This window comes from Cebus imitator, unplaced genomic scaffold (genome assembly GCF_001604975.1).
Source record: "Cebus imitator isolate Cc_AM_T3 unplaced genomic scaffold, Cebus_imitator-1.0 Scaffold12, whole genome shotgun sequence".
NCBI lineage: Eukaryota > Metazoa > Chordata > Mammalia > Primates > Cebidae > Cebus > Cebus imitator.
Genome location: NW_016107327.1, coordinates 312,604 through 332,022, shown reverse-complemented (window position 1 = coordinate 332,022; position 19,419 = coordinate 312,604). Strand labels below are relative to the sequence as shown.

Below are 19,419 nucleotides of genomic sequence, written 5' to 3'. Positions count from 1 at the left end.
CATATAACTGTACACCTAAAAAAGAATTTTACTGTATGTAAATTATAGTCCAATATATCTTTTTAAAGTATGATAAAACATATTCAGACCTTCATATTATAGAAGCCTTTTTAGTAACATTTTATTGAGAAAATACAAGTGTGCATGTAGACTCCAGAATCTGCAATAACTTCAGAAGGGCAGGTGTGCAAGTAGCCTTGACCCACAGGCTGGAACCTCCTGATTACACAACTATATTAGTGTCCTAAATGGCCACTTAATCTGTATACTTTTCTCCTCCAGGCTTCTCCAGGGTCAGGCTCCGCAGTTTCCATCTTGTCATTCTGTCACTCAGAACTCTCAACAACCCCCTTATGTAGACTCATTATTGGAAAGGACTTTAAAGGTCATGAATTTCCAACTCTGACTTACTGCAAAGCCCCATCCCCAGTACTCCTGCCTGAGAGTCAGCAAGCTTCTACCCAGGTACCCTAGTGGCAATGGGGTGCCCCACCTCATGAGGCAGAGTGCTCCATAGGTAACAGCCCTGAGTTACCAGATAGATTTATGTTCCTGCTTACAGAGAAAACTCAAACTTCTCAGGAGAGCACTAAAGATCCTCCACAGTCTGACTCCAAATAGTATCTCTGGTTCATCTCATTAGGTTCATATAATCCACACAGTAGGCACTGCTCTTCTCCTTGTTCTCAGGCCATGCCTAGTGCTCTTCCATTTCTACACCTTCACTCATTCTGGGGTACACATCTTGTAAAACAGATTGTCTTGTCCTATAAACTCAGTGCTCAGAGATGCTCCCTTATCCTCCTTCTCTGAAGAGGCACCAAGAGTCCAATAACATCTATGATGGCAATAACAAATATCATAGCCAAACACTCTTAACTAGACCTCAGTGTGTTATGCTGAAACTTCTAAACCAGGTGTAACAAGTGGTCTCTTCTGCCCTTGGAGTTGCCAAGTGAGGCCTGGGGCAGCTGGATTCCCTGGACTCATTATCTCCAAATGGAGCAGTCTCTTCCATTTATCCCAAAATGCTGATACACACACACACACACACACACACACACACACACACACAAAATAAATATGTGTGTATATATAACATATAATTTTATCTATATAAAAATTATTTTTATGCATGTGGAAAATTGATGCACAGTATTCAGATGTCTCTGTGGTCCAGACTCCATCAGATCCCTGGCTCTAGAACTGCTCCTACCTCTCCTGACCTGCTTGCTTCATTGTCTCCATGACTGTCCCACTGCCTCACGCCTGGTCTGACCCTTTAGGCCTAGCCCTTTAACACTGATGCTTCGTCAGATTCTTTTCGTCCATTCCTAGTTCCACAGCACTCATGCTATTAATTTCTTCTTCCATCTCCATCAACTTGAAGCTCTCAAATGCATTCCCGCTTGTATGGAAGAGGAATTACACACACTGTTCTCTTTTTCCTGAGTAGATTGTATTTCTCCTTGATGATCAAGCTTCAATCTCACCTCTTCACAGAAGCTTTCCATGATCCCAAAGTTACTTCCTCCCTCTGTGAATTATCGTCTACCTCATCAACTGTTTTCTACTAACTGGGCAAAAATATATACATTTTTCCTTCTTCAACTTTTAAGTTCAGGGGTACATGTGCAGGGCGTGCAGGTTTGTTACATAGGTAAATATGTGCCATGGTGGTTTGCTGCACAGATCATTCCATCACCTAAGTATTAAGCCCAGTGTCCATTAGCTATTCTTTCTGATGCTCTCCCTCCCCCACTTGCCCCTCCTCCAAAAGGCCCCAGTGTGTGTTGTTCCCCCTACTTGTAAGTGAGAACATGTGGTGTTTGGTTTTCTCTTCCTGCATTAGTTTGCTGAGGCTAATGTCTTCCAACTCCATCCATGTCCCTGCAAAGGACATGGTCTCATTCCCTTTCATTTATGCATAGTATTTCATGTGGTGTATGTCCCACATTTTCTTTATCCAGTCTCTCATTGATGGGCACTTGGGTTTATTCCATGTCTTTGCTATTGTAAATAGTGCTTCAATGAACATACATGTGCATGTGTTATTTATAATAGAAGGATTTAAATTCTGTTGAGTATATACCCAGTAATGGGGTTGCTGGGTCAAATGGTATTTCTGCCTCTAGGTCTTTGAGGAGTAGCCACACTGTCTTCCACAATAGTTAAACTAATTTACACTCCCATCAACAGTACAAAACTGTTCCTTTTTCTCCACAACCTTGCCAGCATCTGTTGTTTTTGACTTTTTAAAAGCAGCCATTCTGACTGGTGTGAGATGATATCTCAGTGTAGTTTTGATTTGCATTTCTCTAATGATCAGTGATGTTGACCATTCTTTCATATATATATTTCCTTAATAATTAAATTATAAGCCACTTGAAGGCACATGCCTCTTGATAGCTCCCATATTGGCTAGCACATTGGCTCGCATTAGGAAGATGCTTAATAGTTGCTTCTTTGAAATTAGTTGCTGAATTTAAAATAATCTCTCTCAGTTCCAAGGTTGAAAGAAGATAGAAGTAGCTAAAATATATATCCTGAACCATGTACACTGGATTATGGCCACAGAATCAGTGCAGCTGATCTAAGGGATATGTAAGTAAGTATAGACATAAAGTCAACCAAACAAATCCTCTTTAATTCTGGCTGGTGCTATTGACTCATACCCCAATGCAGTCTCTTGGTAAGTGGGTCTAAGTTATTAAGCATCAAAAGGATGTGTTTGGAGAGGAAAATTGTCTATTTCATATCACGTATCTGGAAGGGCACACCCCACCTCCTTCCTTCATAGATCCTGGCCAGACAGGCCTCCTAAGTGGCCTCCAACCTCAAGCCTGTTTTGCCACACTAGCTGCATGAGAGCTGCAGGTGAGACAATAAAGAGAAGCCCAAAGAAAATCTGCCAACTAGATTCTTTTAAAAATATCTTAACATTTTAAACTTTCTCTTTTGTCTGCCTATCTGTCCCATAGGTAGAGGTGGGTGAGCTTTGAGTAACTCTAGAAGCCAAAACTCTAACTGTGTCTAATAATTGTTTGTGGATAAAATCTTCTAACACATGTATGATTACTAAGACAGATATTAACCTGGACCAAGGTATGGGTGTCTTGACTGAATCATCAGAGCTACCAATACATAGCAAAATCCCCCAGATAGAGACAGGGTGTGTTCTCAAGCCATGGCTGGGACTGAAGTTGCCACTCTCGGTTATACAGTCGCCAAATATGGGGCATGGCAGCATGCAGGCTAAGAGTTGTGCAAGATTCTTACACAAGGGAGTTCTTGATGGTTGTCCCTAACTAGGTTGGCTCCCAAAATTCAACCAAGAAACTCAAACTACAATTAACAAAAAATAAAGCATGGTCTAATTAATATATCCTAGATGATGTTTGCCTTTACTTGGGTGGTTATCTACATGGACAAGGGAAGAAGGGAAGATAAGGGAAAGACTTTTTCTGTGTTTATTCAACAGTGGCTGAGGAGAGGCATGCCGGATAAGGCAGACACAAGCATTCCAAGCACAAGAAAAGTATGTGCTACAGAGAAGCTGGACAGCTTTCCTAGCTCTCCCACAGTCCAGATGAAATACTCGCAAAAAATTAGCCAGGGCCCTTTACTTCAGTTTCTTTCTTACCTAGCAACCATCTGACTGTTAATTAAATTGGTATTATAGTTTTAAAATGAATCTTTTATGATTTGCTTACCATTAATCAAACCCCCAAGGCTTACTCACCTCAAGGGGAGCTGACAAAATTGAATTCTTCAATCTACAAAGATCTAGGGCCCCCAAATACCATCGTTTCCATTCTCCCCTAAACCCCACCATGAGGCCCAGTCTCAGCACTCAGCCAGCCTATGCCCCACTCCGGCTAATCAGCTTAGCCACATTAATATGAGTGGGCATTTCAGTGTCAACAGATTACTGCCTAGCAACTGACACGCACCCTCGGAAAATAAACCAGGAAGAAAAAGTTTATCTGTAATATCAAAAATTTTCATAGATAAAACTGACCATTACAAGGAAGAGGGTAGAAGAACCCTCAGCTAAGAGCCAGTCAATGTGTTCCTTAATCACAGCATATTCTGTAGGGGGAAGAGAAATGTTGTCATCAAATTTGTCTTTTTCACCTCAATTACACATCTAAGCTATAGCCCCATGGTCAGATTGAGAGGGAAAAGTACATGGCTAATAAGACATAAACTTGCAGCTGAAATGCTTCACTGGTGCTTCTTTTGTTTTAAGACATTGGATCTTCATAGCTACTGATTGTGCCCAAGTACACAGTATCTGCAGCAACCACTTAGGTCTCCAGGAATGTGGTGATTACTGACCCTAATTCATTCCTCTTCACAGACCCTATGTAATCAACCTCCAAGAAGAGCTTTCACAAACTCAAATAAACACAGGAAAGGAAGACCTTCTTATCTTTGAGAGTGTATGTTTAATCCTATAACTCTCTCTCATCATAAATTGCTTCTTAGGCAAGAAACATTGGATTTTTCTTGTATTTGTCATTGCCACGGGTTCCATACAACCATTCCTTTAACAAATAATGCATTCCCTCTCCATTTTTTGCTTTTCCCTCCATGCTTTAGGCTTAGTCTTCTCTCACCTAAAACACTGCAAGCTGCTTCTCCCAGAGCTCTCACTTTGACTCCGGACTACCCACATTGCATCTGTAAGTCTCTACCAAAATTTTCTCTTTTTATATCTTTTTAAGTTTAATTTTTTGTGGATACATAGTTGTATATATTTACGGGGTACATGCAATGTTTTGATACAGGCATGCAATGTGGAATTAGCACAACATGGAAAATGGGGTATCAATCTCCTCAAGCATTTATCTTTTGAGTTACAAACAATCCAATTACACTCTTTATTTTAAAATATACAATCATTCATTATAGTCACTCTTTTGTGCTATCAAATAGCAGATCTTATTCTATTTTTTGAACCCTCTTGTCTTTTTATATTAAAAAATAATCTTTATCTCTTTAAGCTTTATCAATGATTTTCCAATAAAATTTAGGATCTTCTGTGTATCCTGAATTGCCTTACTTTTTCCCCACTTCCTTGTCTTGTTCAAATGCAAATTTCATTAATGATTTCCAGATCAATGACAGTTCAGAAAGAAAGCAAGTCAAAGTGACCAGGGGCATGGCCTGGAAAGCGTTCTAAGAGAGGAATTCACAGAACAACTATTAATGATGTCAATAGGATAGTATTAGTCCATTTTCATACTGCTATCAAGAACTACCTGAGACTGGGTAATTTATAAAGGAAAGAGGTTTAATTGACTCACAGTTCAGCATAACTAGCATAACTAGGAAGGCCTCAGGAAACTTACAATCATGGTAGAAAGCAAAGGGAAAGCAAAGCACCTTCCTCACAAGTCGGCAGGAAGGAGAGCTACTGAGCAAAGGGAGAAAAGCCCCTGTAAAACCACCAGATCCACTCACTCACTATCACAAGCACCCATAATTCAATTACCTCCACCTGGTCTCTCCCTTGACATGTGGGGATTATGGGGATTACAATTTAAAATGAGATTAGAGTGGGGGCACAGAGCCTAACCATATCAAGGATCAAGTGGGGGGCTGAAACTAAAGGATGAGCTCTATCAGATACGAACTTAGGTTCCCATATTCAGGTTAAAATTCATAAATGATCAAGGCATAGGATGACAGATAATATGGATTATTTTGGGTTATTGTGACCAACAGATCACAGTGGGTAGAGTTACGATGAAGGGAGGGTCACAGTTACTATAGTTACAGATGGATTCTAGGTACAACATTTACACTAAAGTGCCTTTGCCAAGGGAGGCAACAGCCTCAACATCCTGCGGGTTGGCCTGATCTACTCCAGAGACTGTGTCTTGTTCAGAGCATCACATTTGAAGAGAAACTTTGACCAATGGGAGTATGTCAGAGAAGGAAGTTCAGGATGCTAAGGACCTTAGAAACTATGTCTAAACAAGATTCATTCACAGAAGAAGGAATGTCTGGCAAAAAGAAAATAACTACTTACGTGGCTGTTGGAAGACCAGCAATCACAAACTTAAATTTGCAAAAGGCTGAGCAGAAACACAGATGAGAGAAACGAGCCATGTGTAGGAAAAGAAAAAAGCTCAAGCATGGTATGCCACCAGAGAATCCACCTAGCCTTGGCATTGGCAGGGAGGCCTCAGGAGTCGTAGTGCCTGACAGTGACCTTCTGATGGTGGCTGTCGTGTGTGAATGTGGGCCTAACGCTGCCGTCATTTTTGGTTTCTTAAGAGAAGCCAGAAATCCAAATTGTTATGCAACATGTCTCCATTTTTAATTTTAGCAACTATTACAAAATGTTGAAAGAGACACTGTGCAGCCCAAATATAACATGTTGATGGGCTAATGGCAGCCCCCGGTTTCCAGGTCACTGGGTCTACAAGAGATGATTCTGAGTTTCAACAGAGTACCGTGCTAAAACGCATGCACAGTAGATTTCACTTGGGTTCTAAAAGAACTTCCAAATATTTACTATTCATAGCCAGAGAAAAGGTTCTCTCTCCAGGTTCTGAACAATAGGAAATTACCAAGCAGATACTAGATGACATATTGAGAGATGTTATTTGAGAAAGGATTTTTCTCCTGAGGCGTAGATGTTGAACCAAATTCTATTAGTTATGCTTTTACACCAAGATAGTAGTTTACAGTTTACAAAAGGCTTGTACATCATCTCATATTAAAGGTTATTAGAACAGGCCTTTGAAGTAGAAAAGTAGGTATTCCTGCTTTGCAAATGAGTTCGCCAAGTAGCTGAGATAGTAAATAACTCATAGAAGGTCATCCTGGAAACGGGGCAGCAGAACTGAGATCGGATGATGCGGGTCATCCAACTCCAAATGCAAACGTCTTTCTGCTGCTGCTTCCTAGTCAAACTCTAAGGGTCAAAGATTCTCAACTAGATTTGCTCATTGCTGTGAGAGGTCAATCCACCTCCCGGAGTGCTCTCCTGAACATTCCCATGTCCCTAAAAGGCCTTTCTGTCCCTTCCACTGCTCCCTGAAAGTCCCTGTGCCTCACTATTTCTTGTTGAATTTTTTTCTAATCTGACTCTATCAGTTATGGAAATGTTCCCTCAACTCTTACTGCTCCAAATTGGACTCACTCTTGCCACATACTTGTCTTACATATTTATCTTATAAGGACAAAAACCTGTCTTAATTTATCCACGAACAAGGCCATGCATGCTAGTGCACACACACACACACACACACACACAGGATTTTGTACTTGATTAATGAGTCATCAAATCATCATAACTTCTGGACTTGTATTAATAAGCTGGCCAGGAGGAAAAGAATCTGTTGTCAATTGTGGCTTCTGGTTCTCTCAGTCATCTCTACTTTCTTCCAGCAAGTTTGGTTCTGCCAAAAACCAGCTGGCAGCCTTGTTCCCGCATGCCCAAAGCAGGAGACACGGTAAAGAAGATTTAGTTCTCTGTATTTAGGATCATCGATGCCAGGTTGAAATATGTCATTCTGGCCCAGCTGAGTGGCCCACACCTGTAATTCCAGCACTTTGGAAGGCCAAGGTGGGCGAATTGCTTGAGTCCAGGAGTTCAAGACCAGCCTGGGGAAGAGGCTAAGAAGCTAAGGTTGGAGGATGACCTGAGCCCGGGAGGCCAAGGCTGAAGTAAGCTGTGATCATGTCACTGCACTCCAGCCAGGGTGTCAAAGTGAGACCCTGTCAAAAAAAAAAGAAGGAAGGAAGGGAGGGAGGGAAGGGAGGAAGATGCCAGTCTGTCTTAGATTGAAGTGGACCTTATTTGGGCAGAACACACACGTGCACGTACACACACACACACACATACACACACACACACACACACACTATGGAGAAATGGCTAACTAAGCAAAGCTTCCAAATGGCAGTTTGGCTAAAATGTACACTTTTAAAAATGTGAGCACTGCCAAGGGCTTTTCCTTGTTGACCCATGAATCCATCAAGAGCAAACATTTTCTAACGCACTGCAATTCAGACTGTGCAGCCAAATGTCATTCAACATGAAATACATTATTACAACTTTCATCTGTCTAAAATCTTGCATCAAAAGTGAAAGACAAAAATGTATAAAAATGGAAAACATGCATAGAAATATGTAAGAGAGGAAAAAAGATACCCCAAGAATGTTAGTGCATGCAGCCACACAGGGAGAAGACTATTGTTGTTTTGTTTTGATTGTTTTGGTAATCTAACTGGTCAAATGACCTATTAAGAATATTTCATAGAGCTTATGTCCCAGTGCTCTAATCTCTCCAGACAAGGTTCATATTTGTATGGGTTACTTATTCTCTCTTTGTTGACTAAGTCAATAATCAGAATCAGCAGGTTTGGAGTCAGATTGGCAGGGATAAGCAGCCTAGCTCAGGAGAAGTGAGTATAAAAGCCCCAGGCTGGGAGCAGCCATCACAGAACTCTACTCATTCTTGGCAGGATGGCTTCTCATCATCTGCTCCTCCTCTGCCTCGCTGGACTAGTATTTGCGTCTGAGGCTGGCCATATGGTGAGTGTTTGTTTCTGTGACATCCTGTTTCTACATTTAAGATGCAGACTACATGAAGTAGAAGTGGCTCCTTCTGGCTTTGCCAGCCAGCTTTTGTTACAAGGGCAAGGGTACTCAGCATCTGTTTTAAGTATCTTTGATCCGAACTTCAAAAAGAATGAAGCTCTGCTGAGCTTACTGAGCTGGGACTTGAATTCTGGGCATTCTGCCTCATAGCTTTGGTGCATTGGGTTTGCAATGTCTGGTACCTCAATTTCCTCAGGCAGATGATAGAAATAAAGATGTGATATTAAGGAAGCTGTTAATACTGAATTTTCAAAAAAGCGTCCCTTTATCAAATGTATTTTGGGGGCAAACCGCATGAGATTATATTCTGGCCCTATAGCTAGTCAAAATATATTTATTGATTAATCTTTAAAAGGCTGGTGAGCAATATTCTAGATATCTATCTAATTCTTAAATCCTCTAGAAGAATTAATTAATACTATAAAATTGGTCAGGATGTAGACTGACGTTATTTTATAACAACAGGTAAGAGGGAGCAACTATAGCAACAACTAAAATGATCTCAGGGAAAACTCTTTGGTCCTGTGTATGGTACATTACATCTTTTCAGTAATTCCACTCAAATGGCGAGGCTTAACAAAGCAGCTATTCTCAGGGGGCCAATTTTCTCCCTTAAAATTCATTATACAAATCCCTGGTTGATAGAGGCATGTCTGGAGGCAGAAACCATTCTTGCTTTGGAAATAATTATGTCTGTGTTATACTGAGTAGGGAAGCTCATTAATTGTCAACACTTATGTTCCTGATAATGGGATCAGTGTATAATTCTTGCTTTGTTCCAGATTTCTAATACCATAAACCATAAATCCTTCCACTCTGATCAATTTTGTTACCTTCTCACTTATCTTCTCTACACCCAGGGATACAGCTGTCCTCTGATGGTCAAAGTTCTAGATGCGGTCCAAGGCCGTCCTGCCATCAATGTGGCTGTGAGTGTGTTCAAAAAGGCTGCTGATGAGACCTGGGAGCCATTTGCCTTTGGGTAAGTCGCCAAATAACCCTCTCATGGGACTTGGTTTTATCGTCCCATTCTCCCCTTATGTGGTAGAGAGAGGCTCACATCCTCTGCTAAAGAATGTACGAGTAGATTAAATAAGATGGGCAGAGATCAAATGTACCCTCTGAAGGATGCCCTCTCTTTGTTTTGCTTAGCTAGGAAGTGACCAGGAACCTGAGCATCATTTAGGGGCAGACAGCCGGGAAAAGAAGGAATCAGAACGCCTCTCCTCTAGCTGTGGCTTGCAACCCTTTTGGGTCACCAATCACTTTACATAGGTGATGAAAACGAAAGACTCTATGCCCAGAAAAAATGCATAGACACCCACCCATACAAAACCATGTATGCAATTTTAGGAGTTTCACAGATTCCCTGGTGTCTCTGGGTAACACCAAAGATGAGAATCCTTGTCTTAAACTTCTAGGAAAGAGGTACAATGTGTATTAACTCATTAATGGCAGGAAAGGAATTCAGGAACATTGTTTACTGGGCACCTGTCTGTAGTTAATTTGGATCACCCAGAAGCCAGGGCTTTTGCCTAATGAACACTTTGGGGCACCTACTGTGTGCAAGGTGGGGGGCTGACAAGCTCAGTAAAAAAAAAAAAAAAAAAAGACAGAAGAGATGGATCCGTGAGGCAAAGTACAGCCCCAGACTCATCCCACAATCACCCAACACCATGTGCAAGAGAGACTGCTCACCTTCATTAGCCAGTTCACAATTTTCATGGAGTTTTTTTTAACCTGCACTAGCAAAGCTTCAAGGAAAATACATATTAATAAACCTAAGCAAAGGACTGAAAGAGCAATCAGGAGACCCTTAGCACCCAGCAGAAGAGGAACTGCTATGTATTTACGTCTCCTCGGAGAAGAATTTCTGTTGCATTTTAATTGAACCCCAAGAACCACATGATTCTTCAACCATTATTGGGAAGATCATTTTCTTTGGTCTGGTTTTAACTAATTTTTTATTTGGTAATTCATTTACGTTTATATAAAATGCCAAGCATAACATGAAAAGTGGTTACGGGACTATTCTTTGGTAGAGAGAGAATGGACACCAAAAATATTTAAATGTTCTTGTGAATCTTTTTCCTTTTGCCAGGGCCAAAAAGAAAAAGGAAGTGAAAAGAAGAAAGGGAAAGGAGGAGGGGCACGATCAGAGTCAGTAAAGACAACTTCTATTTTTATCTGTCTTAGCTGTTGCAGTCTAACGGGAAGCAATTTCCAACATTAAACTATGGAGCTGGTACTTACATGGAAATGGAAGTTGCCTAGTGTTTGTTGCTGGCAAAGAGTTATCAGAGAGGTTAAATATATAAAAGGGAAAAGAGTCAGATACAGGTTCTTCTTCCTACTTTAGATTTTCCACTGTGTGTGCAAATGATACTCCCTGTGGCATGCAGATGCTCTGAAAGATATTGTCACACCACAAGGGATAGGATGAGACCCTGCTGTCTTGAGAAGTGCAGAGTTAGAACAGCTATGGCCACTTCCAGGGATGGTCACAACATCCCATCCAATCATCAATCTTGAATCACAAGGACTCTTTCTTAAGTAAACATTATACCTGGCTGGGTGCGGTGGCTCATGCCTGTAATCCCAGTACTTCTGGAGACTGAGGTGGGCATATCACCTGAGGTCAAGAGTTCAAGACCCAGCCTGGCCAACATGGTGAAGCCACATCTCTAGAAACAACACAAAAATTCGCCAGGCATGGTGCCAGGTGCCTGTTATCCCAGCTACTTGGGAGACTGAGACTAAAGAATCCCTAGAAGCGGAGGTTGCAGTGAACTGAGATTGTGCCATTGCACTCCAGCCTGGATGACAAGAGTAAAACTCTGTCTCAAAAAAATAAATAAATAAATAAAAATTATATATATATATGCCTACATTCTCTTCTTATCAAAGGAAAAAATCTACAGTGAGCTTTTCAAAAAGTTTCTGCAAACTTTTTGCTATTTAATTTCAGACAGTTATGAATTTTCCCCACTTCTGACTTAGTTAAAGGGAAACGTATATAACGTGTGTGTGTGTGTGTGTGTGTGTGTGTGTGTGTGTGTGTGTGGTATCACTTTGCCATGCCATTTGTTTCCTCCATGCCTAACTTAACCCAGAATTTCACATCTTCTAGGAAAACCAGTGAGTCTGGAGAGCTGCATGGGCTCACAACTGAGGAGAAATTTGTGAAAGGGATATACAAAGTGGAAATAGACAGCAAATCTTACTGGCATAACCTTGGCATCGCCTCATTCCATGAGCACGCAGACGTGAGTACACAGGCCTTTGAGGGCTGTTTTGGTTTTGGTTTTGGTTTTTGGCTTTGGTGTCCCAGGAAATGCAGTTTTACTTAGCGTATTACAGAAATGTCCTAAAGAAGATGATGAATGACCAAAGGTTCCCTTTTCTCTTATACAAGAAGAAATTCACAACACTCTGAGAAGCAAATTTCTTTTTGACTTTGTGAAAACCCATTTAGTAACATGACCTGAACTTACATGACACTATTTGTAGCCTATTCATTCCACTTGATATGAATATTGATGTATTTGCTGATGAAATAATATGTTTATGAAGCAGCCCTCCAGACCCTGCGTAGAGTGTTATGAAACAAGAAATGCACCATTTTATTTTCCTAAAACCTGAAACGTTCTTTATTTCAAAACACATCTGGCTCCTCGGAGATTTGGATAAGTGATTCTTGGAACACATACATACAGAGACAATAAAATCAAAGTAATAATGGCAACACAATAGATAGCATTTAGCAAGCATACACCATGTGGCAGACACGATTATGTGTTTTCTATATTTAACCTACTTAATCCTCTGGAACAGGCCACTGAGGTCAGTCTTATTATTATCCCCATCTTACAGACGAAGAAAATGAGACACCACGAAGTCAAATAATTTGTAGAAGGCCACAAGGCTAGGAAATGCAGGAGTAGAAATGTTTACAAATAAGACCCAGGCTGGGTTTGGCCTCAGTTCTGCTATGTCTCACATTGTGCCCCAGGAAACTTTTTCCCCTGTGAAAAGCCACGTGTCACATGCTCTGTTCCCCTGCCTATGGTAAGGATGGTCAAACAGTTATATATGGGCCCAGTCTCCCTGCCTCCCCCTTGTCTTAATTTCTTAAATCATTTGAAACAGATGGCTGTCATGGAAATAGAATCCAGACATGTTGGTCAGAGTTAAAGATCAACTAATTCCATCAAAAATAGCTCAGCATGAAAGGGAACTATTCTCTCTGGCTTAGTCATGGATGAGACTTTCAATTGATATAAAATGGTTCCCTTATTAGACAATGTTACCGGGGAAATGATAGAGGCTTGTTTGACTTCCGGGGCCCACAAGTCACCAAGGAAGACCCCACCTACCAAGAAGCATGTCCCTTATTACCCCTCAGCCAGGCAGCAACACACAGAGCCCAGTCAGGGCAGGAGCAGCGTTTCAGTAGTGCCCAGCACAAGACATTGCCCTGGAGTCTTAGCCTGTACCCTTGAGTAGTGGATCTGCCTACTTGAGAACGTTGCCTGCCTAAGACCTGGGTCTCAGCCTGATGGGGCCATCTAAAAAGGTTCATTGCCATACTGCCCATGTGTTGTTCTTTCATTAGATCTTAGCTTCCTTGTCTGCTATTCACTCTTGCAGTATTCAATCAAGAAACATTAAAAAAAAAAAAGAAAGCATTCTATGTGTGGAGCACTCTGCTAGATGCTGGAGATTTAGAAATGAAAATGCATCCCTACCCTTGGAATGGAGGGGAAAGGACTGATATAAGACAGATTAGGCAGGACTGTCAGCCCAGCTTGAGGCCTGGATAAATATGGAGATCAAGAGAGAGCAAGTCATGAGAGATGAGGCCTAGCGCCTCACTTTAGTCACTGGTGCATGGCAGGTTTCATGCAGCTTCTTCTGATAAATGCCTCCTTCAGAACTGTTCACGTCTATCTTGGCTAGTGAGCCAGGTGGTAATATTAGATTTACCAAGGGAAATAGGAAACTTTTATTTGGAGTTCTTAGGCCTCTTCACTTCAGGGATTTTTTTTTTCTTTTTTTTTTTGAGACAGAGTTTTGCTCTGTCACCCAGGCTAGAATGCAGCGGTGCAATCTTGGCTCACTGCAAACTCTACCTCCCAGGTTCAAGCAATTCTCCTGCCTCAGCCTCCTGAGTAGCTGGGATTACAGGCATGCACCACTATGCCCAGATAGTTTTTGTATTTTTAGTTGAGACAGAGTTTTGCCATGTTGGCCAGGCTAGTCTTGAACTCCTGACCGCAAGTGATCCACACACCTCAGACTTCCAAAGTGCTGGGAGTACAGGCATGAGCCACCATGCCTGGCTACTTCATGGATTTTTGATCACAGATAATGTCTCTTACAATTTTTAAAAAGAATCTAGTGGGCTGAAGGTCAATGTCACCATAAAACAAAAGACATTTTCATCAGTTGACTCTAGGGAGTTGGCTAAGGGGAGCACTTTGTTCTTCAGAGAGACTCTTAGGTGATTCTCACTTCCTCTTGCCCCAGTATTATTTTTGTTTTTGGTACATTCACTCAGATCCTTTTTTCCTCCTATCCCTAAGTAATCCAGGTTTCTTTTTCCCATATTTGGAACAAAATGTATTTATGCAGAGTATGCCCAAACTTCAATCCAAGGCCTGTACACAAAATAAATCAAATTAAACACATCTTTACTGTCTTCTACCTCTTTCCTAACCTCAATTTATCCCAACTTGCCTCACTCTGAAACCCAAGGCTGTGCCAGCACCTGAGTCGCAGATACGCTGCTGAATTTGACAGAACTGTGTGATTAACTGGAACAGCATTTTGACCCACAATTTGCCCAGTTAGAAAGCTTAAATGAGCTCTAGTGCATGTATATATATTTCAAAATTCCACCATGATCTTCCACATTCTGCCTGTATTGTAAATATAGCCCTGTAATGCTTTTACTTCATATTTCATTGCTTGTTATACATAAAAATATACTTCTTTGTCTTCGTGTTAGAAAATGCAAAGAATAGTGGGGTAGGGGAATCTCTGAGCTTGGAGACAGAAGACTTACCTTTCTGCTGTGGTTCTGTCAGTATGTAGGCTGGGATGACACCATAATTCAAGTCTGGTTTGCCCATCTGTAAAATGGGAAGAATGTTTCCAATGCCGAGTCTCTAAGTCTGTGCTTCGCAGCCACTGCTGCAGCAGCTCTTCAATGAATGCATTTTTGCATTCTCCCCACCTTTTTTTCTAAAACCAATCAAATACACACAGCCTTTAGGGTCTCTGGGATTTCCCTAGGTCAAGTGAGGGCCACCCTGACTTTGGTGTGAATTTGCAAAACAAGACCTGATTTTATAGGCAGTCGAGAACTCCTGCTCTAAGGACTGCAGGTGCTTCCAAAGGCTTAGCTTGCCAGTGTATCTGAGCTTTTTCCTTCTGTTCAAACTCTTCCAAAAAAATAATGAAATTAATTAATTTGGCAGTGAACTTCCGGGGGTCAGTCGTGTGTGTCTTCTGTCACACTTTTCGGGCTCTGGTGGAAATGGATCCTGTCTATCTTCTCTCACAGGTGGTATTCGCCGCCAACGAGTCCGGCCCCCGCCACTACATCGTCGCCGCCCTGCTAAGCCCCTACTCCTACTCCACCACGGCTGTCGTCTCTGATCCCAGAAACTGAGGAACTTCTCCTCCAGGGGATCTGAAGGACGAGGGATGGGATTTCATGTTACCAAGAGTATTCCATTTTTACTAAAGCAGTGTTTTTACCTCATAAGCTATGTTAGAAATTCAGGCAGAGACAATAAAACATTCCTGTGAAAGGCACTTTTCATTTCATTTTAATTTGATTTTTTAAATTCCCTATTGTCCCTTCCAAAAAAAAAAAAAGAATCGAAATTTTACAAAGAAGCAAAGGAATTCTAGAAAGTATCTGGGCAGAACGCTGGGAGAGATCCAAATTTCCAATGTCTTGCAAGCAAAGCACGTATTAAATGTGATCTGCAGCCATTAAAAAGACACATTCTGCAAATGAGAAAGTGTTTTCCTGTGACCTTCAGTGAATAGCAAAAGACACATTCTAAGGGCACACTTCTTTACTGTGGGCATTTATTTATTTTATTTTTTTCTTTTTTGAGACAGAGTCTTACTCTGTTGATCAGGCTGGAGTGCAGTGGTGGGATCTCAGCTCACTGCAACCTCCGCCTCCTAGGTTCAGGAGATTCTCCTGCCTCAGCTTCCCAAGGAGCTGGGATTATAGGCGCCCACCACCACACTTGGCTAATATTTGTATTTTTAGTAGAGATGAGGTTTCGCCATTTTGGCCAGGCTGGACTCGAACTCCTGACCTCAGGTAATCCACCTGCCTCTACCTTCCAAAGTGCTGGGATTACAGGCACGAGCCACTATACCCAGCCCCTACTCTGGGCATTTCTTTGAAGTGCTTTACTGATTTAAGAGAAGGACTGCTCCAACGAGACACGCCTGCAGCTATTCAGGCTGTCTGATCAGCTCAGGTCAGCTCCACACTGCAATCAGCAGGGTCAGGGGCAAACCAAAGAAACCCACACACCCAATTTACTTAGGCTGATCCAAAATCCATGCATGAAGAACTCGCATACACCAGGCACTAGTTTAGGTGATCTGGAAATAAAGAATAGGACCTAGTGCCTGCATTTATTTACAGAACTTACAGTCTTTTGAGAGGATAACTGTGTCATCGCGATTTGACAGGAGGCTATGGTACAAGCCACAGCAAGGGTACAAAGGAGGAAGAAGCCAATATCCTAGAGAAATCAGGGAATGACTCTGAATAGATGTCACTTAATCTGAGTGTTGGTAATTTGTCAGACAAGGGAAAAGGTATTCTAGGTAGAGAGAATAGTTTGCAAGGCTCAGCTAAGTGAAACAATTTGGTAAATTGAAAGAACAGATGTGATGATTTGGAATGTTGAAGGGCAAAGGTACGGAGGTGGGGTGGGTTGTGCTGCGATCACAAATAACCCCAAATCTCAGGGACTTAACAAAGTAACAGTCTATGTCTGACTTGTCCAGGTCCAACACAGAACTCTTGGCTCTAGAGACTCTTTAGGGTGGCTTTCCTTCTAATGGTGACTCTTCGAGACAGTTTGATTTAGTCTTGTGGCTTCAAGATCACTCTGGTTATATTTAGCCAGCAGACTGGGGGTATGGTAGTATGGTATTAGACCCCTGTGTGCTAAAGTGTCACACCTGAGTCCCACTGACATCTCACTGGCCAGAGCTAGTTACATGCTCCCATCTAGACGTGCTGAGAATTGTGGCCCCTGGCTGGGAGCCATTTCCCAGAACAACTAATCTGAGTTGTCCAACAACTGTCTCTATCACAGTAGGGTTGAGACTGGTGGGACATGAGGCTAGAGTGAAGGCTGGTTTTATCTGCCACCCATTAGAGCTGTGAATTTGTCTTCAAATCAACATGGGTCCATTGAAGGGAACCTTGACATCAGTCAGGTGGCTGGGACAAGAATAGTTACCACTTGCCCATAATCTCCAACCAGGGTTCTCTAGTAAAACCTGAGTTAGACACATGGCTTAGGCCTAAACCTACCTGAGCAGTCTTTCTATTTTCCTCCAAATTCAAATCTAAAATCTTGCTACCCTCTAACTGGCTCTGTTGAGAGAAGAAACTTGAAAAGAATACAGTGTAGGTTTGGACTTTTTCACATGCACTTTTCCCAAAATACACAGCACAATCAATGTCTCCAATTCTATTCAATCTTGTTAGCAAGTCCTTGTTCCATGCATATTGGTGACTCCATATCAAATTGCCATTTTTATAGATTAAATGGCCAAATATTGGCAATTTCATAAGGTTCAGTCTATTACCTACCTTGATTGTATTAGTCAATAACCTGCCTATTTTCAGAATGCTACATATTCATTTGACTGTTGTTAAATAGCTATGGATTTTTATAATCAAAACAGGTTTAAAATATGAGTCAGTTTGAAACTATATACATATGGCCAGGCACGGTGGCTCATGTTTGTAATCCCAGCACTTTGGGAGGCCAAGGCAGGCAGATTACATGAGGCCAAGAGTTCAAGACCAGCCTGGCCAACATGGTGAAATCCTGTCTCTACTAAAAATACAAAAATTAGCTGGGCGTGTCGGTGGGCACCTGTAGTCCCAGCTACTCAGGAAGCCAAGGCAGGAAAATCACTTTAACCCGGAGGGTGGAGGTTGCAGTGATCTGAGATTGTGCCACTGCACTTCAGCCTGGTGACAGAGCAGGACTCTGTCTCAAAAAGAAAAAAAAAAAGAAAAGAAACTATATACATATTTTTTAAGGAATTGGTTCATGAAATTACGTGGGCTGGCAAGTTTAAAATTTGCAGGGCAGGCCCTGCAGGAAACCCAGGGAAGGGTTGATGTTGCAGTCTCACCTGGAAGCAGAATTCATTCTTCCTCATGGGTTAGGAGAGGGAAGCTGAGTCTATTCTTTTAAGGTGGTCAAGTGATTGGAAGGGGCTCACCCACATTATGAAGGGTCATCTACTTTGCTCAAAGTCTACTGGCTTAAATGTCAATTGTGTCTAAAATATACTTTCACAGCAACACCAGGCTGGAGTTTGACCAAAAACAGGCCTAACCAAGTTGATCATAAAATTAACCATCACAGACTGGGCGCAGTGGTTCACACCTGTAATCCCAGCACTTTGGGAGGCTAAGGCAGGAGGATCACCAGGTCAGGAGTTCAAGATCAAGCCTGGCCAGCATGGTGAAACCCCGTCTCTACTAAAGATATAAAAAATTAACCAGGTGTGGTGGTGTTAACCTGTAATTCCAACTATTTGGCAGGCTCAGGCAGGAGAATTGCTTGAACCCAGGAGGCGGAGGTTGCAGTGAGCCAAGATTGTGCCACTGCCCTCCAGCCTGGGTGATGGGGTGAGACTTTGTCTCAGAAAACAAATAAAATAAAATAAAATAAAATAAAATAAAATAAAATAAAAATTAACCATCGTAGTCCCCTTCCCCAAATTTGTTCATCATAGAATGAAATCTTTGACCACATTCCTATTCTTAAGATCATGGGGAAATTGATATATCATGATGAAGATCCCTCCAGCTTTAGGGAATTAAGAGATGCCTGTGTTTCTGATTAGTGCAGAAGGTTATGAATGGAATTAATTAACATACTCAATTATCTTTTGGGGTATCTTATGGGAATCAAGTGTAGGGCTGACGGGAGGCCACCAAGGTTGATATGTTAGAAGCAGGATATTGGAAGGATTTTCTTATGAGCATTCATTGGCATTTCGAGGCTTTAGGTGAGCAATTCCTCACCATTTAAATTAATTGAGAATTCAATAACTACTCTGACAAACTTAAGTTTCTCTGTTTTTCAGGGCATTCCAAAGCTTCCCAGATGGCTTTGGGCAAATTGCTTGACCTTATGTATCTATTTTCAAAGCAAGCTTCCAAACCTAGCATTCAGTGACTCTCTAACCAGAACCTAACCTACCCATCCAGTTTTTTCCATCATGAATTTCCAACTCTCTGCTTCTGAAAATCCAGTTCCCATCTCCCTCTCTGCTATGATCACACTAATTTCCACCAAGATATTGTAGTTGATGTGGTTTTCTACAATGTAGACAACTATTCCTCTATCTGTCCCATCTTTCAAACGCAATTCATAATGTCTTTAACATACACAGAGTTCTAGTAAATCAACATGAAATAAACGGTCCCCCTGTGCAAGATGGCTGATGGGGGTGCACATACAGTTCACAGAAGAGATTCAGAAGGCCAACACCATGAG

At 41.6% G+C, this 19,419-nt stretch overlaps 1 protein-coding gene across 1 annotated transcript; it reads left to right on the top strand.

The window, feature by feature from the left end:
- Nucleotides 1-8,444: 8,444 nt before the first annotated feature.
- On the top strand, nt 8,445-15,445 carry TTR (transthyretin). Its single transcript, XM_017497981.2, has 4 exons — nt 8,445-8,557; nt 9,484-9,605; nt 11,754-11,889; nt 15,192-15,445. The coding sequence occupies exons 1-4, from the start codon at nt 8,489-8,491 to the stop codon at nt 15,297-15,299; spliced, it is 435 nt and encodes a 144-aa protein (XP_017353470.1). The 5' UTR covers nt 8,445-8,488; the 3' UTR covers nt 15,300-15,445.
- The last annotated feature ends 3,974 nt before the right edge of the window (nt 15,446-19,419 follow it).

What these genes read in the sequence shown, in the direction of transcription:
- TTR (XM_017497981.2), top strand. Translation starts at nt 8,489, where the DNA reads ATGGCTTCTCATCATCTGCTCCTCCTCTGCCTCGCTGGACTAGTATTT. An exon ending in TGGGAGCCATTTGCCTTTGG is followed by an intron (nt 9,606 to 11,753) that starts GTAAGTCGCCAA and finishes CACATCTTCTAG; the next exon opens with GAAAACCAGTGAGTCTGGAG. An exon ending in CATTCCATGAGCACGCAGAC is followed by an intron (nt 11,890 to 15,191) that starts GTGAGTACACAG and finishes CTTCTCTCACAG; the next exon opens with GTGGTATTCGCCGCCAACGA.